General features: G+C 42.3%; 3 protein-coding genes across 10 annotated transcripts in view; 2 read left to right on the top strand and 1 right to left on the bottom strand.

Annotated features, from left to right (window-relative positions):
- The window catches only part of ehbp1 (EH domain binding protein 1), a 103,371-nt gene extending 101,038 nt beyond the window's left edge, over nt 1–2,333 (top strand). For 3 of the 7 annotated variants that reach the window (XM_068326704.1, XM_068326703.1, XM_068326702.1), the window contains exon 26: nt 284–2,332. In XM_068326704.1, coding sequence (XP_068182805.1) covers nt 284–374 — 91 coding nt within the window. In that variant the 3' untranslated portion in view covers nt 375–2,332. Of the gene's footprint in view, nt 1–283 lie in introns of all 7 variants that reach the window. The other 4 variants (XM_068326705.1, XM_068326706.1, XM_068326708.1 and 1 more) reach the window with 4 other exon arrangements.
- A 2,850-nt stretch (nt 2,334–5,183) lies between these two features.
- otx1 (orthodenticle homeobox 1) lies at nt 5,184–11,490 on the top strand. Of its 2 annotated transcripts, XM_068327407.1 has the most exons (4): nt 5,184–5,558; nt 7,279–7,465; nt 7,962–8,113; nt 9,644–11,490. In XM_068327407.1, exons 2-4 carry the CDS (start codon nt 7,372–7,374, stop codon nt 10,397–10,399), a joined length of 1,002 nt encoding a protein of 333 aa, XP_068183508.1. In that variant the 5' UTR covers nt 5,184–5,558; nt 7,279–7,371; the 3' UTR covers nt 10,400–11,490. The 2 variants fall into 2 exon arrangements, with proteins under 2 accessions (XP_068183508.1, XP_068183510.1); XM_068327409.1 differs by lacking the exon at nt 5,184–5,558 and having other exon boundaries at nt 6,698–7,465.
- A 3,629-nt stretch (nt 11,491–15,119) lies between these two features.
- wdpcp (WD repeat containing planar cell polarity effector) overlaps nt 15,120–17,428 on the bottom strand; it is a 58,487-nt gene continuing 56,178 nt past the window's right edge. The window contains exon 17 of the mRNA XM_068326673.1: nt 15,120–16,056. The gene's annotated coding sequence lies outside the window, so the exon portion shown is untranslated. The remainder of the gene's footprint in view (nt 16,057–17,428) is intronic.

Here is a 17,428-nt window from a genome sequence, read left to right as displayed (position 1 = left end):
GGTAAATCCCACCTTCGGTTGTGAGCGTCCGCCGCCAGTCGTCACGTTTCCGCAGATCCCTCAGAAACTGTAGGCGCGGCGAAAACGTCCTCCCGGTCGTCCCACACGGGCGGGATCCTCCTCCGGAAACCGGACGCGGTGCCAGAACGGGCGAAAGGCTGGAGCTGGGGGGTGGGGATGGGGGGTGGCACCAACTGTTACCTGCGTGCATTAACCCTAACCCTAACTCTAACCCCGACGCATCTGACCTTTTTTGACCTTTGCCCCCCACCCCACCCTGCAGGGCCGAGGAGGAGGACGAACACCTGGAGAGGACGCTGGAGCAGAACAAAGGAAAGATGGCTAAGAAAGAGGAGAAGTGTGTCCTGCAGTGATCGACATTTTTGAGGGAAAACACGATCAAACACGCGTGTCGCCGCTGTCACCATGAATATTATCGATCCAGACGTTTGTGTGTCAGCTGATGTTTGACCCGAGGAGATTTCCGCTGATTCACGAGGCCCTGTGACGCCTTCGCACCAACGTTACACGGACTGACTTCATTTGGGTTCTCCTTTTTGCTTTAGAACGGTACTCGTGATGTAAAATACGTGAGACACGTAACGTCATTTACATGTAATGATTCAGAATGTGGACACCAGTGCGTTTGAGGTACAGCACAACCGGCTGATTATTGTTTCCATGACGACGGGATTTGTTTTTGTGTTTTTTCAGGCGACTTCATGACTTGACTGTGCATCTTTTAATTATTGTACTTTAAAAGTTTTTAACTTGTAAAATATGTTAAAGGAGGGGGGGGGGACACATTACGGTTCGCAGATCTTGCATAAATTTTAACTTTCCTATTGCTTTTGTATCGTCTTGGCTTGAAAGCATTTTACCAAAACAAAGTTTAAGAAAAAAGAAAATTAAAAAAAAACTCATGTTGTAAATTTTGTCATCACCAGTAGCTTCAGAAAGCCTCTTTTTGTCAGGATGAATCAAAAACTAAACAACAACAACAACAAAAAATAGATATATTATTTATTGTCGTTTGTCCTTTTAAGCTGCTTGTAACTGAATCTACCATCACGTTTTCATTTCATGTGCATTTTATTTTTTATTTTTTATTTTTTTTTTGCTCCACAAACTTTGGTTTCTATTTATTCTGAAGAAGAGGAAAATGCTTCTGCTGCCTCGCTCACCGCTCCACATCTGGTGCAAATGTCCCTTATGTGTTGAAACATTTATCTGTTTATTTATTCCAGTGTCATAACCCAAGTCTTCAATAATAAAGTCCTTATGATTTCATACTCCAGGAAGGCTTGTATGTGGCGTTTGTTCCGTCTGCTGCTTTGAAACTACAGTATACTTGTAAAATTTTCATTTGAGCTCTTTTTAAATGGATTCAATGTATTTTCTCAGTTCTCTCACTTGGGATTCTAAATTAGTTTGTTTGTGTGGTTTTTTTTTATTAACGCGTCCGTTTTGCATCCGTTTCCACATGATCAGAGCACTTTGTAATTTTTTTTTTTTCCTCTTTCTTATTTTTTACTTCACCAAAACTTATTGAAATGCATGCGCGCCTTTGGCGGCAGCGCTGCACATAAGTGGCCCCCATCGCTGCGTCCACCGGCGAACGTTTCGTTGAGCAATGCTTATTATTCGGCGCTGTGTTCAATTCCCCTGTGATTTGTGTGTGTTTAGAAATTAAAATTGGCGTTAGGCCCTTTTTTGTTTGAGGTCTGCGCAGAGCGGGTTCCTCCAGGAAGATTAGAGAAATCACTTTGTGCCGAGCAGATGTTTTTTTCTTTTTTCCTCCCTCTCTTTCTCTTTCTCTTTCTCTCTCTCTATCTGGACCCGTTTCCGTGCGCTCTGGAGTTGGGTTTTGGACCGGGAGAGGCTCGGTCACCCACAACTAGGGACGAGTAAGGGGAATAAAACATATAGACGTCGGAAATACATCAACATTATTATTCAGATGTAGGGGAAAAAAAATATTTCCTCCACCTTAAATTATCCTCTTTCTATTAAACTGTTTTTACGCGTGAGAAATGTCCCTGTACTGTAACTACCCACGAACAGCCTCTGGTTTTAACCCTCCACGCCATCCCCGCAGGCTGCCTCCCATCCACGATTAAAGCAGGAAAATGGGTTGTGACAGCAGACGTCCTCCCCGGCCTTTCTAATACTTTCAAATTAATTTGCTGATTCGTTTCTTCTCTGCTTGCGACCGACCGTGCGCGCACATTACGCACCGTGCGTCCCCCGAGGCACTTTGTTTTAGTTTGTATTATACCGTTTATCTCGGCTGTGTATAATCTGGAGAATAAAGCAGAGCCAAAGCGGTGAAGGGGCTTCATGTGACCGCGCTCTTGTGTGTGCGTGTGTGTGTGTGTGTGTGTGTGTGTGTGTGTGTGTGTGTGTGTGTGTGTGTGTGTGTGTGTGTGTGTGTGTGTGGACCCCCTTATTATGCGCAACACCTGTCACTTCTATCCGGATTTATAATCTACTTGTTATATAAATTAAAAAATATGACCTGTATATTTTTTTTAAAGTCTGATTTTATTCCTATATAAATGTTCAATCATAAACCTTTTACTCCTGAATGAAAAAAGTTTTTTTTTTAATATAATTCGACAATTAAGTCAATTTATCTTCATCTATCTTATATCGGTCACTGGGAAACACGTCAAGGTCTAATGAAATAATATTTTCTGGTGATTAAAAATTATTTTCAAAGTAAGAGTCGCTCCTTTCTTACCTCTACGGCGTCGCTTGGGTTTCTCGGAATCTCCTCTTGAAGCAGGACGAGTGGAGGAAACATGCCGTCGGTTTCCTATTTTTCAGGGAATAAGAGCGACGCGCTGCGTAATAAGCGGCGGTGCCTCCGCGCTGTTGTGCAGCTGAGGATCCTTCAGCCGAATGGATTATCTCCTGAGCTTTGATGTCTCCTGGCCTCACCTCACAGGTGCTGAGCGCCGCTCGGCCTTCTGTATTACTTCCTTTCCCACCGCCGTCCAAAAACCTGCACCTGAGGGAGCCCTGGTCTCTGCGTGCAGCGCCGGGGCTCCTACAGCACTGTGTTTTATGCATCATCGTTTTAATAAGCACCGACAACATCCCTGCAGATCCCCGCTTCCAATCCTGCCGGCTGAAGGGACAAAACTTTTCCCCCTCCTCTCCTCGCCGCCTAATCCTAGGCTTTACCAGCTCAGCATTAAGAAAATTCAACTGCAATTTGGGATTAGACAAAATACTCTTATTACAAAAGGTTGGTGCAACTTGATAACTTGATACTTGTTCAGGGGTTCATCTCGGGGTCTTACTCGCATTTGGAGAGGGAGAGAAAAAACAAGAAATGTAGAGTTATGTCAGAATAACCCGACTCTTTTGTGTTAGTGATGGCCATATTTGTTGAATGCCCTTTTTGCATAATTTAACGGGGTGTGCGTGTGCGTGTGCGTGTGCGTGTGCGCTCGCCAAGCAGAGGAGGAGGGCTGAAGGTATTTTAGTTCAGACCCTAAACGGGCCTTCGGTCTGCTCGGACTTCAACATAAAAAATGTAAATGCGTAAAAGTGCAGCAGCTATTTTACAGAAAACCAAATCCTTTATTCCCACACATATAATAAAGCGTTACTGTGGGCCGCACGTCCTCTACACCCCCCCTCCCTTCATTCTTCATCCACTAATCTCACTCTGTCACCATCAGTCTGATTTTTAGGACTGTGCGTAAAACATGGATTCATTCCTGTATCTGAAGGTGCGTTCAGGTGCCCTCATCCTCCCGTGCGCAGCAGCATCACCGCGGCCTCCTAGCATCCTCCGAGCTGCACAATTTACCTCCTTTATTGATGCCCGAGTTTCTCTGTCAAACTGCTCTTGCGGCGACTTTTAAGTCCACTTTAATACCCCCTCCACGCACACAAACACGCACACGTATGAACAAATACACACATGCACGCGTAAAAAAAAATAATGCAATTTTCAACCCCGCAGCCTCTCTCTCTGAACATTAGCTCACTTTCAGGTCGGGCCTCATTTGCACAAGTTGGTGTTTTTTGCACAAATCCACAAAGAAGAGGCGAATTGAGCTAAGCTGCATCTCTGCGACCCCTAACTGGCACAAGGACCAGAAAAAGAAAAGAAAATGGAGTTAGTTGTGTGTTTGAGGTGCTTCGAAACATTAAAAACGTGGACATAAAGTGCAGGATTTGATTCAGTGACCGCAGCTTCTGGTGCTGTTTTTTTTCCCCCTTCTTCTTCTGTGGAGTCTTCTTTTCCTCTGCAGTGAGTTTGAGGTCTTTCCCTATTAAACTTTACGTCAACCATCCTCAAATGTAATTCTAAATGGGGATTAGACCTCATTAATATTCATGAGAATTGTGTGTTGTGTGTGGAGAGAGAGAGACAGAGAGAGAGAGAGTTGAAGGGGGTGTATCACAATAAAATCAAAATGGTTGGATTTACCTTCTTTCTCCTTTTTTTTTAATGTCTCACGTTCATTTTTTTTTTTTTAGGGCGACGTGAAATTTAAGGGTAACCACAAAAGAATTAACGGTGATGATAAAAGCGTTCAAATTACCCGGTGAGGCTTGCAGGCCTTTCAGGAAAGGTTTTCAGATAAAGAAACTAAAATGCAGCGCTTTGCTTTTTTTTTAATGGTTTTCTTTTTATGTTCTTTATTTACCTATCAGGAATTTTATTTAAAGAAACAACTGATTTAATGTTTCAGTGACAAAAAAAAAAAAAGATCAAGGAAAAGATGAAAATGGGCTGATTGAGGAGAAACTAGTTTTATGAAGGTAATATCCGTTATTTTTGGCTTTAAAATCTTGCTGAACGTTCTGGAGATTTATCCAGTCTATTTTATTCTTGTCAGCTGCATAAAAATAATAAACAAATGTGTAAACAACTTGTAAATAACTTGTTATAACGCGCAGGACAGCTGGACACTTTGTGTGAGGCGCTTCCTCCAACGGGCCTGCCAAACATTTCCATATTTTAAACCCTCTCCTTTGCTTGGTCCAGGACGAGACCGGGACCGAGAGGAGGGTGGCTGGGGGGGGGGGGGTTGGTTGGTAGGGAGGGGGGGGGCATAGTGGGAGTGGGCCCGCCCTGTTTTGTTCGCCTATAGGCCGGCCTCGCCGTCCGTCAGCGTCGCGACGCACGCTGATTGGACGCGGGAGGCGGATCCCGCAGGTGTTCTCCGCACATAGAGGCGCAGGGCGGAGAGAAGGTGATCAATCTCCATCCGTCTCCATTAGAAATCACCTTAACACTCTGACAGACGACAACAAGCCCCCCGAAAGCAAATGAGTTTGATTTATCTGGCTGTAAAAAACACCCGGAACTGCACCGAGGACACGGCGACACCCCAGCGCTGATCCACGCGTCGCCTCTCCGTGATGCTGCCCGGTTTTCACGCTGTTTGTTTTTCAAGACTGACGCACCTCTGAGTTTTGTTCCTGCAGACTTCCCACGGCTGGATATCTTTTTTTTTAAATTTATTGCGCCTCTCGTGGCCCGAGAGCCCAGGAGACGGGAAGGAACGACCAAAAAAAACCCCCAAAACAAGGTAGTCTTCCTCCTGACTCTTCCTCCCGGCTGATTTAACGCACTTTCTTTTCCAGTTCGTGCGTAAAAAAACGTGTGAATCGCGAATCGTGAGCAGAAGGATCTCTTGAAAGCAACGCAAAAGTTTTCTTAAAAGCAGAAACGTGGCGGAGCAAACGATCACCGATGATCGGATGACTGCGTCTCCAGATGGATAAATTGAGTTAACTTCCTCCAGATAATTTTTAGAATTTCTATTCTAATTCATTCCTGGCAGTTTTTGACACAATCGGCCTTTAAAAAAAACGCACCAACCACTTAGCAGATAATTGGAGAGGCGTGTTTTGGTTTTTTGTTAATTTATTTCGCTGATAAGGGCTCTTCTGAAACGCTTCCCCGGAGGTCTAATCTAAATTCTAATTGAGTTAATTTGCACCGAGATTTCGTCTTTTCACTCCGGCCGAGCCGAGCAAGAGGAAATGTTTAAATGCCGCTGGAATACACGTTTGGATGGTTCTGGTTTGGCCAGTTAGGAGCTCATTGTTGGAATAATCTCTCCTCTTAGAGCCGCTAATTTAATTCACACGCGTTTAAACCTCGAGGTGTATTTTCTTTAAACTAGAAGTGTGATCCTGGATGAACTTCACAGCTCCAGAGCGACCTGGAATCAAAACTAGTGGGAAAAGGCAGAAGTTTATTACACATGTTTAAAATTGTAATTCAATCTAATCTGAGAAAAGCAAAAAGAACTGCAATATTAAAGTGTTATTTAAGAAAAAATATTATATTACCATCCTCCTTTATGTCAGTTTTTATGAGGTTATTTTGCTCTTGAGAGTTAAAGAAATTGGTGTTAAAATATCTTCACAGAAACAGATAAAATAAAAATGAGTGCAAGTATTTCTAACAATTAAACTCACTTTAAGTTTAAGACAAATATTTGCTTTTATTTTATTCATTCCATTGGAAATAACAACCCCAAAGGAATTTAAAATGAGCTGAAACAAGTTAATTTAAAAAAAAAAAACATAACAGATTTTTCTAGATTCAAAATCCAGTTTTAACCTGTGTGTGTGTGTGTATGTGTCATTTGTAGGTATGTGTGAGTTTGTATAGGCCTTCACACACGCACACACACACACCTATCACACACACAGACGTCGCTGCCAAATTTTTAACAGATAAATTATTTAATCGCGGCTCCAGAGCAACAAGTGAATAAAGAAATCTGCGTCTTTTACTCTATAAATAGAATTCTGGTTTCTTTCAATTAATTGCATTCACATGATTTCTCCTTGCTTTATTCTCTAATGTGAAATGTTTTGGAATTAATGAAATAATTAGTAAATATTCATCCAGAAAAATAATTTGCACCAAACTAAAAAAAATAAATAAAATTTAGTAGATGATTTAGGGGAAATAAAACCAAGTTTTTTCCCCCTTCGTTTCATTCACGTCCATCTGCTGAAATCTGCCAGCTAGGAAATAAAATGTTTTATGAATTGAAAAGTCAGTTTATTTATTTTTGGATAAAAGCTGAGGAAAAGTCATTTATTCTGTCACTAAACTCCTGAAGGAAATTCATGTTCCAAAATTATTACCCTGTAATTCATCTGTTTCGTCCTGCCACCCAATATTTCGGATATTCACTTTGTCCCGATGCGCCTTTGGGTTTATCTCAGAGAATCCTCCCACCCGTGTCCACCTGTGGACGTTTGTAACTCAGTTCCGTGTCCCCGCAGTGACTTGGATCGGAGCCCTGTTCCGTCAAGCTGCAGCATCGGGGGAAACCGAACCATTGGTCTGAGCTGGGTGGAGCAGTGACCGCCTGTAGCATGATGTCCTACCTCAAACAGCCCCCCTACGGCGTCAACGGCCTGGGGCTCAGCGGCGCCATGGACCTGCTGCACCCGTCAGTGGGCTACCCAGGTTAGGAGCCCACGCCGCTGCGCCGAGGGCCCAGGAGAGCCCGGAATCAATCATTCATTCATTCCTTCATTCATTCATCCATCCATTCATTCATTCATTCAAACCTCGCGGATCATAGATCACAATAATAGCATCTTATTTTTTCATCTAATTTGGAAAGATATGAATTAATTTTGAGTATGTGTGAGATAAATGATTTAAACTGCAATGATGAAGTCATTCAAAGCTTCAGAAAATAACTTTTTACGTCTGAACTTCTTAAAACGTGACAAAAGTTCAGCTGAAAATTATAAAAAAAATTTTAAAAGTTCGGCGCGTTTTGCAAACTAGTAAACTGTTTCCAACTTGTCTTTTAAATAAATTTAGAAAACTTGACGTTAGCGACCAGATAATCACATAGAAACAAGGATTATTTCATGTTTAACTTTTTTTTTAAATGTTATTCCTGACTCTTATTTTGTAATATTGAACGTTTCCCGGCTCCTCGTTTCCGCAGCGACTCCGCGGAAGCAGCGGCGGGAGCGGACGACCTTCACCCGCTCCCAGCTGGACGTGCTGGAGTCCCTGTTCGCCAAAACCCGCTACCCGGACATCTTCATGCGGGAGGAGGTCGCGCTGAAGATCAACCTGCCGGAGTCCCGAGTCCAGGTGAGACCGGAAGCCGTCGGCGCGAGCCTATGGCGCGGAGTTGAAGTTTACCCGGGAATTAGCCACAAGCTAACTGTCTTAAACGTTACATAAAGGTATATTTAACTTTTTGAAATTACAGTTAAAAACACAACATTGTTAGATAATTTAAAAAGCTGTAGTGGAATCATTTCTGTATTTTTCCCCCCCCCCTGAGCAGGAATTTATCTTTGAGTGACGTAGATGTCAAATATTATCGATGACGTTCAATATTTCTTACAATAATTCCGCACTTTCTCGTGTGACGTAAAGATAGCCTCCCCCCCACCCTTTTTTTTTTTAAAGGATAATAACGACCCAATTGATCGATAATGACGAGATTATGACTGGATTACTGAAATTATAGACTGGTTTGTTAATGAGTTATCGGGAAATTACAGGTGAGGGGGTTGCGTTCACGTGTTGTTGTTTTTTTTCTCATCTGTGGTTAAACCCGCCCCTGTTGCCTCATTAAGACAACCAGAAAAAGCAGGTTGAAAAAACCCATTTAAAATACATCCCATCTGAATATTTTATATATTTATATAGATTTTCTAATATTTGATGCAAGGCCAGTTTATTTATGTTGCATCATTCAAATGTGGGGTTGATGCAGTGAATTAAAAATAAGATATTTATTGTCTTATTTTAGGAAATAAAAGGAAATTACATGTTAAGACCTCAAGGGATTATTAGGAAGAGCACATTAAAGTAAAATCAATGAAACAAACTGCAAAGGTCGGAGAAGAAAGTAGAAGAAAATAGAAGAAAGAAAGAAATTTAGAGATAAAAATAGATATGAAGCATTTTGAATGTACTGCCGGTAAATAGTTGTGTTTCAGGACCTGATTTAAATGACAGTTTGAGCAGATCTGACTTTGTCCCACTGCTGAGGAGGGTAGTTTGGTCATTCTGAAAATAATAAGTCAAGTCATCCCAGAGGACCTGAGGAATATTTTAGGGATTTAAAGACCAGGAGTGGAATTTCGGAATTGAAACACAGGAAGCAGTGATCTATGAGTCAATGCTCTACCTCTGGACCTGTCTGGAGAACATCTAAACCAGTGGATCCATAGTTAAGAGGTCTGGCGTGCATCAACAAATCCTGTGCGAGGTGTACGACGGTGTTGGACAAATGCTACTCTTTAGAGGTATTAGGAGAAAAATCCAGGCAGGTCTCGGTCCCTTTCACAATTTGAATTATTCTCAGAATGTGTGTGAAACAAAATGCTCTACATGATCCAGTCCTCTCTGTGCTCTAAAGTTACCCTACTGTGTGGTGAAACCCAATAGCCTGTTATCTTAGAGCCGTCTACCAGGTATGAAATTAGACCCCTGGCTGGGCCGAGCCAATGGGGCCGTGGTGGAAATGAACCTTGATAGCTAATAACCCCCAATTTTCCTCTATAATGTGCTCCCAGTGTGGACTGGGAGTATTTTTTTTTTTCATGTATTTTATGCTGATGTTTGAGGGTAGGGTCTCTAACTCCTGGTTGTTGTTGTCGGTCTTAGGTGTGGTTCAAAAACCGGAGGGCCAAGTGTCGCCAGCAGCAGCAGAGCGGCAGCAGCGCCAAAGCCAGGCCGCCCAAGAAGAAGTCCTCCCCGGCCCGTGAGAGCACCGGCTCGGAGAGCAGTGGTCAGTTCACCCCTCCTGCCGTCTCCAGCACGGGCTCGTCCTCCTCTTCCTCCTCCTCCACCAACAACAACACGGGTCCAGCGGCGCTGAGCAGCACCTCTACCTCCATCAGCACCGTCTCCTCCATCTGGAGTCCGGCCATCTCCCCCGGAAACGCTCCTCCTCCCGCCGTGGCGCCGCTCCCCGAGCCCGGACCCCCTTCCAACGCCTCCTGCATGCAGCGCTCCATGTCAGGCTCCGCCGCCGCCGCCACCTCCTACCCGATGTCCTACAACCAGACGCCGGGCTACGGCCAGGGCTACCCCACCCCGTCCAGCTCCTACTTCGGTGGCGTGGACTGCGGCTCCTACCTGGCCCCCATGCACTCCCACCACCACCATCCCCACCAGCTCAGCCCCATGACGGCCTCCTCCATGTCAGGCCACCCGCACCACCACATCAGCCAGTCGTCGGGCCACCACCACCACCACCACCACCACCAGGCCTACGGCGGCTCCAGCCTGGCCTTCAACTCCTCCGACTGCCTGGATTACAAAGAGCAGACTGCCGCCTCGTCATGGAAGCTCAACTTTAACACCACGGACTGCTTGGACTACAAAGACCAGGCCTCCTGGAGGTTCCAAGTCTTGTGATCAGGCCTTTTCTCTCTCTCCCCCCCCGCGCTCTTCCTCTTCCTCCTCTTCCCTCCCTGCTCATCTGCTCTCTTTCATTTTTCCAGAGTAGCAATTTGCTTGTTTTTTTTGTTTTTCCAAGACAAAAAGAGTTTATGAACCATCCCGTAACAAGATGGCAGCAGGAATGCTCAGCAATCAGACTTTGTGTTTTTCCTCCCCCCTCGTCCTTGACCTCTTTTTAAAATTGAAAAAGAAAAAAAAAAACCTCACTCCTGTCACATGAAGAGAAAACAGCAGGAGCAGTTTCCTGACGATGGAGAGTGGGGGTTTTTTTTTGTTGTTTTTTTTTAGACACCCCTTCATGGATGAGCTAAAGAAAACCAAACCGAAAATTCAATCCTGAACTCTTTTTGACCACCAGCCCTCTGGACGGGAGGAATATTTTCACCATGAACAGGAACTGCCTCCAGAACCCTCCTCTTTACACCCCCCCCACAACCCCCAAAACCCCAATCAAATCCTGTATAGTTTTTATTTCTGAAATTTGTTATTTTAGGATGACAGAGATTTTTAGTCAGCTGTGTCAAGGAGCTGAAATATGTAAATATGTATTTGGGTCAGTTGCAGTGACCATGTTTAGTTGGTGTTTTTTCCCCCTGAATTTTAAAATTGTTAATTTCCACTTTGGGAGAAAAAAAAAAAAGAAGAAAAAACTGTATGTAAATCTTTCAAAAATATTCCAAAGAGAAGAAATTGGCCATAAAAGTTTGGTTTTATATGTTTTACTGAGAGAAAAAAAAAAGTTTTGGTAATTTGAAAAGTCTACAAAAAAAAAAAAATCATAAATCTGGATGCAGAAGTTTTCCGGCTTTCACCCGGGTGACCGTCGCTCTCTGGATTTATTAGTCTAGTTTCTGCATTTCCCAACAGCAGACCTCCTCTCTGGGGCATTGATATGGGACACGTTTGGAACCACAGCACTTGGCTCGATGTGGAGTCAGAACATTTTGAATTTTTTTTTTAGTTTTTAATTATTTTTGGAGAGGAACTGTGGATTTAGAGCTCCGAAATGACAGTGAGATGTTGAATGTATCTTAAAAGGCGACCACCCTCACACACATGTTCATCCAATAAAGATCCGTTAAGTCATATTTATTTCCTACAGTGGATTCTGTCTCTGTTTGATTCCCAACAGGGAGTCAAGTTGTTGTTTTTAGATTTATGTACACCATCAAATTACAACTTCTGTTCTCTCTCATTTGAATTAGTCATAGTTTTATTCAAAGGCTTGTTGATTTGGGGTTTTTTTTCCTAATTATAACGGGGCAAATGCAAATGAGCCGATAATTAATACAAGCCGTGAACGCGTGTACGCCGGCATTTCCATTTTAGAGAGCAGTTTAATCCTCTCCGTCTCCGTCTTTAAATTGAAACACCAACATCTCCCCGTGCTTCAGGGAGACCAAGTGTCTTTTTCAACTGTGGCGTTAAAAAGCCCTAAATATTGAGCCGGAAGCCATTTGATCGAGGGGTAATTGAACGCACCGCTGTAATGGCGCGATAATTACTCCTGCGTTAGTTTCTGCAAAATAACCTGCAGGAATTTTACTGCCTCTGATGCTATAATTACGTAGGTGGGGCTAGGTTAGGGGGTCACATGTAGGCTAAGTGTGTGTGTGTGTGTGTGTGTGTGTGTGTGTGTGTGTTGTGCCTGCGAGCATGTATGCATTATAAAAGAAGAGGTGGGGGGAGTTAAAATATCAGGTCAGGTCTTTGGCAAGGTTGTTCCACCGGTAAAGGCCACACTGGAGGAGGCAATAAGAGCAAAACGGATCATGCTAATTAATTGCCCCAATAAAACACCGTCCTTGTGTAAATAAATCACACACACCCCCACACACACCCAAAAGAACAGGCTACACTTTTCTGCCCCTCCGCCTGTTGTTTTTAATGAAGACTCAATGGTTTTGAATTAGAAACACAGACAAGAGTTTGTTTTTTCAGTGTCCTGTGTTATAAAGAGGGATGCAAATATTTTGTGTAAAGTTTAATCTGCTAAATATTTTCTCCTCTAATCCAGGTCACAAAATCCACGTGATTCAAATCCTTTCCTATGATTTTTGTGTCGATATTAAAATCCAAATTTTCCAATATTTACGCACAAAAAATAAAAATAAAAATAGCAACCTGCAAATATTTGAGTGACTTTGGTGACCACAATAAGAAGTCAATATAAAAGTTCTATATTTGTAGTCGAGGCCCATCAGAGATCAGGTTGCTTTGAGGTCATATAAAACTAAATATTTGATGGGGGGGTGAACCAAAAACAGTTTCTGAACAAACCGCTAAACATCTAAAAAAAAAAAAAAAAAAGATTAAAAAATAAATAAATAAAATGCGCTCTGGAAATTATTTTTTTTTTAATTCTCCTCGATGTTGCCTCATTTCGTTTTTTTTCCCCTCTCCAGGCCTGTAAAGAATCATCCTGATGAATTCGTCACAGAAAACCCGAAACGTCCTCAATTTAAATTTAAAAGCCTTCGCGATATCGATAATCCCTCCCATCAAACCTGATCAGATGACCCCCCCCCCCATCCCCCTCTCCCCTGATCGATACATACAGTTGGCCTCTCCGATCGTGATTCTGCTTTCTCGCCTCCTCTCTTTATGGAAATGAGGTTCTCCGCAGCTGAATAAATATCTGTCGACCAGGACATCAAACATGTTTGCGTCAGGACGCGCAAACAGCGCAGCGGATTTGTTCGGATTTACGCAGAGCAAACATTTGCGACAAATCTCAAAATCTTGCGGAATTGTTTAAGGAGCCGCAGGTCCCACGTGGGACAGCTGCTCACCTGGAAAACCCGCACGACGACGGGAGGGAAGGAGCCGCAAGGAAAACCGCATGTTTTCACTCTTTAGGAAGCCTTTTGGGTTTTTTTTATAGTAAAATCAAAAATAGGGAAAAAAAGAATTGAAATCTGAGATCATTTAAAAAAAAACCCACTTAAATATTCCTGCTCACTGTGAGTGCTTCAATATGAGATCTGTATAATTAACAATTCTTTATTTACCAGCTTTTAGAAAAAAAATAAAAAAATAAAATAAAGTTTCTGCTGATGTTGTATAAAATTCAGGCTTTGTTAAGACACAGATTAAAAAAAATAATGAAGTCATTCAATACAAATGCTTTCAGGTGTTTCAAAAAATCAAACCTGACTATTTTTTTTATATTTTTTTAAAAAGAAATTTAGGAATAAATCCGGAGAAAATAAAACAATAAAGTTCTGCAGAGACATCTGCAGAGACATAAAACTTGGCTCAGAAACTTATGAAAAATACACAATGCTTCAATGACATTATGAAACAATCCGTTCATAACAAGTATTATTTTACATTTGAATTATTTTAATGAATGAATGCTGTGAAACCATTAAAGCAACGCAGCAGCTTCATTTTCATAAACCCTGACACATTTATGAGCAGAGCAGAATCTATTCTATTCAAAATGGAAATTCTAAAAACAAATGCACACATTTCTTAAAGAACAAAAAAGGCCTGACAGACAACGATTTATATTCTGTCTCTGAATATTCATCAGGGACTGTTTTCAATATGCCCAGAATCTAAGCAGAAAAGCAAACATGTTGATGCCAGAGTGTTTGGATTCTATGAGCTGCAGTGATTCAGCAGATGATACAGAGTGTGAAATAGTTTATCTTTGTTAAACACAGCTTGATTTTAAGCCGTAAATTCTTCAGAGGATTTTACATGAGCGATTAATAACCAGTTTTTAAAATCCTCCAGGTTAAACATTTCTGACTGAATCTTAACATTTGTCGTTCTTGTCATCGAAATTTAGAAACTTGAAATCTAAATCATTAATCATTAAATTAAATGTCTTAAAGGTGATTCCTGTCACAACCGGCTGTTCAATAAACAAATTTAAAAAAAACAGTGTGTGTGCAGCTTGTGGTGTTAACCTGAGCTCAGGGTCTGGCGCCTTCACACCCCCTTCAATAGGACCATCGATCGCACCGCCACCTTCTGGCCTCTCACCTGATTGGGCGAGGTGGCCTGAATGAGGGTGAACTGGAAACTGTTGACATTTTGTTCACACTTGTCCAGGAAATGAACTGGAACTGAGTTGGACTGTTTTTTTTGTGTGTGTTTTTTTACATGAGTGGTTGCGATTTGTATCTGGAAAGACAGACAGACAGATAAAGACGCCGCCGGACGGATCCAGGATTTTTCAGGTTCGTGAGAACTTACAGGCCTCCGTAAATCAAGGACTAGGAGGAAGAGGGGATTTGAGGAAGAGCGGGCGATGCAGCGATAGCGGCCTGCATGCCGGGACGGTTTTTTAGGCTTTTATTTCCATGCAGGACAAAAAACTTGTCTTTCATTGGCTGTTGTCTGTCACCAGACTTGGGCGTTCTGGTGTGTTTGCAGGCCAGTATGAGGAGTTAGAGGTGAGCTAGAGGAGGATTATATTTACCCGGGAGGTAAATCTTAGGTCAACTGTACGCCGACATGGGCGGGTACCTGGGCGCCGCTTCAGGTTTCAGTTTTGTCAGAAAAAAAAAGATGATCTTCACGTCTTTTCTTCTTGCATCTTGTTTTATAGAACAGGGGTTCCCAAAACTTTGGTGGGGGTCGCGACCTCCAGGGAGTGGGGGATAGAGTCGACTCAGAACTCAAATGAATTTCACAAAGGATTAAAAATATTCCATTTTTTATAGTTGTTATGAAAGAAATAGTAGAACCAAATGGGCAAATAGCAGAGAAGTTGGATATCTTCGGAAACATTCTTCATAGGGCGAACATTTGGGAACCACCCCTTTAATAAGACACAGAAGTCACACTTACAGCCACACATTGTGAACATCTACAAGTTTGCCTTAAATCAGGCACCTATACAGCAGCATTCATAAAACGACTGGGCAGTTTACACAAGCAAAGGAATCTCCTGATTGAATCCACACAGGTTAGCTTTCACTGAAGCTCCTGAGTCAGAAGCTAACGTTAAAGCAATAATGTCGCCACAACAACAAGACTATTAGCCTGAATGATTAGCGATCTGTGTTCGTTTTGTAGCAGGAGACTAGTTCACAGGTTTCCTGAGGGGAACACAACCAAATTTTATTGCGATTTATCCCGTCGACGTCGAGATTTCCGCTCCAAACCGTCGACGTGATCCTCAAGCTGGTGTCAGAGAGAAAGCCAGAAGCTCATCAGAGCCTCAAGGGTTCATCCTCTGGGGAGCATGACAATCCATCTCCAAGTTGTTGAGACTTTTTTTTAGTTCTAAACTAGAAATGCACAGATCAATGTATCCGTGGAAATGTGCAATCTTTTATATCTTAGGTTATTCAAATGTTAAAGTGTTAGCATGAACTTTAAACACAGAAGCTGAAACGCTGATAGCTTGATCGTCACCTTTCAGAGGTGATTGTGAATGAATTGATCTGCCTAACAAAAAGAACATTCCTCTAGCAGCTGATCTGAGGTCAGCAGAGCAGCAAAACACTTCCTTCCTACTTTGATGTTGCTGATGGGAAATCAGACGAGACCGGACTGGTGAGCGCCGCTCAGGGTCTTTGCGGACAGAACTAATGATGTCTCACTTAAGATGCTTGCTTCTGTCCTCCTGCTCCTCAGCTTCCCCGTTGCTTCTAAATGAGGGATGAGTAGAAAGGTATTTGAAGAGGTTTTGTATTATCTCATCTGGAAAGGATGCAGCGGACCCTCGCCCCGACTTGTCCTTTCCCTTAAGCCCAGCAAACACGGGTAAGCCTAATGGAGGCTTGTTGGCCTGCAGGCGCGAGCGTTTCCCACAGAGGACGTCGTCTCTGCGCGTCAACCGGTCGCTGCCTGATGTTTGTCACATTTCCTTGCTAATTTAATTTGTTCCTCATCAGCTAATTTCTCTTAACATGAAGACCCAAAGGGCGGAATTGAGAAAAAAAAAAAAAAAACTATCCACATGTCGGCCTTACGAGGAGCTGAGAGATTAATGGAAAATCAGCTAAACCTTTATGGTGACCTTTGACCTTTACTCATACATCAGTGATTAAAAAAAGGAAGAAAAAAATGAAACCTATTCAACTACAAATATATTTTTTTTCAAAAATAACAAAAAGGCAAAAGAGTAATTTAATAAATATCTAGTGAAGATATCATATTTTTCGCATTGATCACATGAAAATCTATTGATTGTTGATAGAATGTAAAATATTCGGTTTCTGAAACACAACCAAGTTTTAAAAAAAAGAAGCTAAAAACAACGTTCAGTTTTCATTCATTCAACCACAAATATAACATTTAACTTGATCCTTTTCTGAGGCCGTTTTAATCACCGGGTATCAAATTGTAATGTTTTTTATTGTGAAGTAAAAACAGATATTCAATACAGATACGCTGCACAGTAATTAAGTACTTTTCTTGATGTAAATCAGACATCTTGAGAACCAGTAACTAAAGAGAAATCTAACACCACTCTGTTCTTCTCTACTAAGATCACTCCGGTTATACTTGGCTGAAAAAAAAAACCTCTCAAACTTATTCCGGACTTATTTTTCTGCGATATTTTGGAGGTCTTGTGCAGATCAGTGAAACAAACTTGTACAACGTGCCCCTGGGGGGAAACAGTATCGCTCTAATCACAGCCATCATTAGATGCGATAAGGCTTCAGCAGAAACGCTGCACAGCTGCTGCACAGAAGAGAGGAGGGGTGTAAAAAAAATACAAAAAAAAACATAACCTGGATAATAGCAACTTGCCAGAGGCTCAGTTCATTTCCAAATGTTAACAAGGCCGTTTCACAGCCCCGGCATCCCGTGCAGAATGTTAATACCACTAATAAGCCCATCTCTGCGAGTCATCTCGGATGGTGGAGATCTGAGCACGAGGCAAGAGCCTTACAACAACACTGTTGGCCACATTTTTAATGAAGCATAACTATTTATGATCCCACAATGCTGACATAATCGCTTAAAGGCTAGCAGAGGAGAGCGTTCTGTGTCACACTTTTGTCTCCCGCATTA

The sequence above is a fragment of the Antennarius striatus genome, chromosome 11 (assembly GCF_040054535.1).
Source record: "Antennarius striatus isolate MH-2024 chromosome 11, ASM4005453v1, whole genome shotgun sequence".
Classification (NCBI taxonomy): Eukaryota; Metazoa; Chordata; class Actinopteri; order Lophiiformes; family Antennariidae; genus Antennarius; species Antennarius striatus.
The sequence above is the reverse complement of the archived record's forward strand: the minus strand, read 5'-3'. Positions and strand labels throughout refer to the sequence as shown.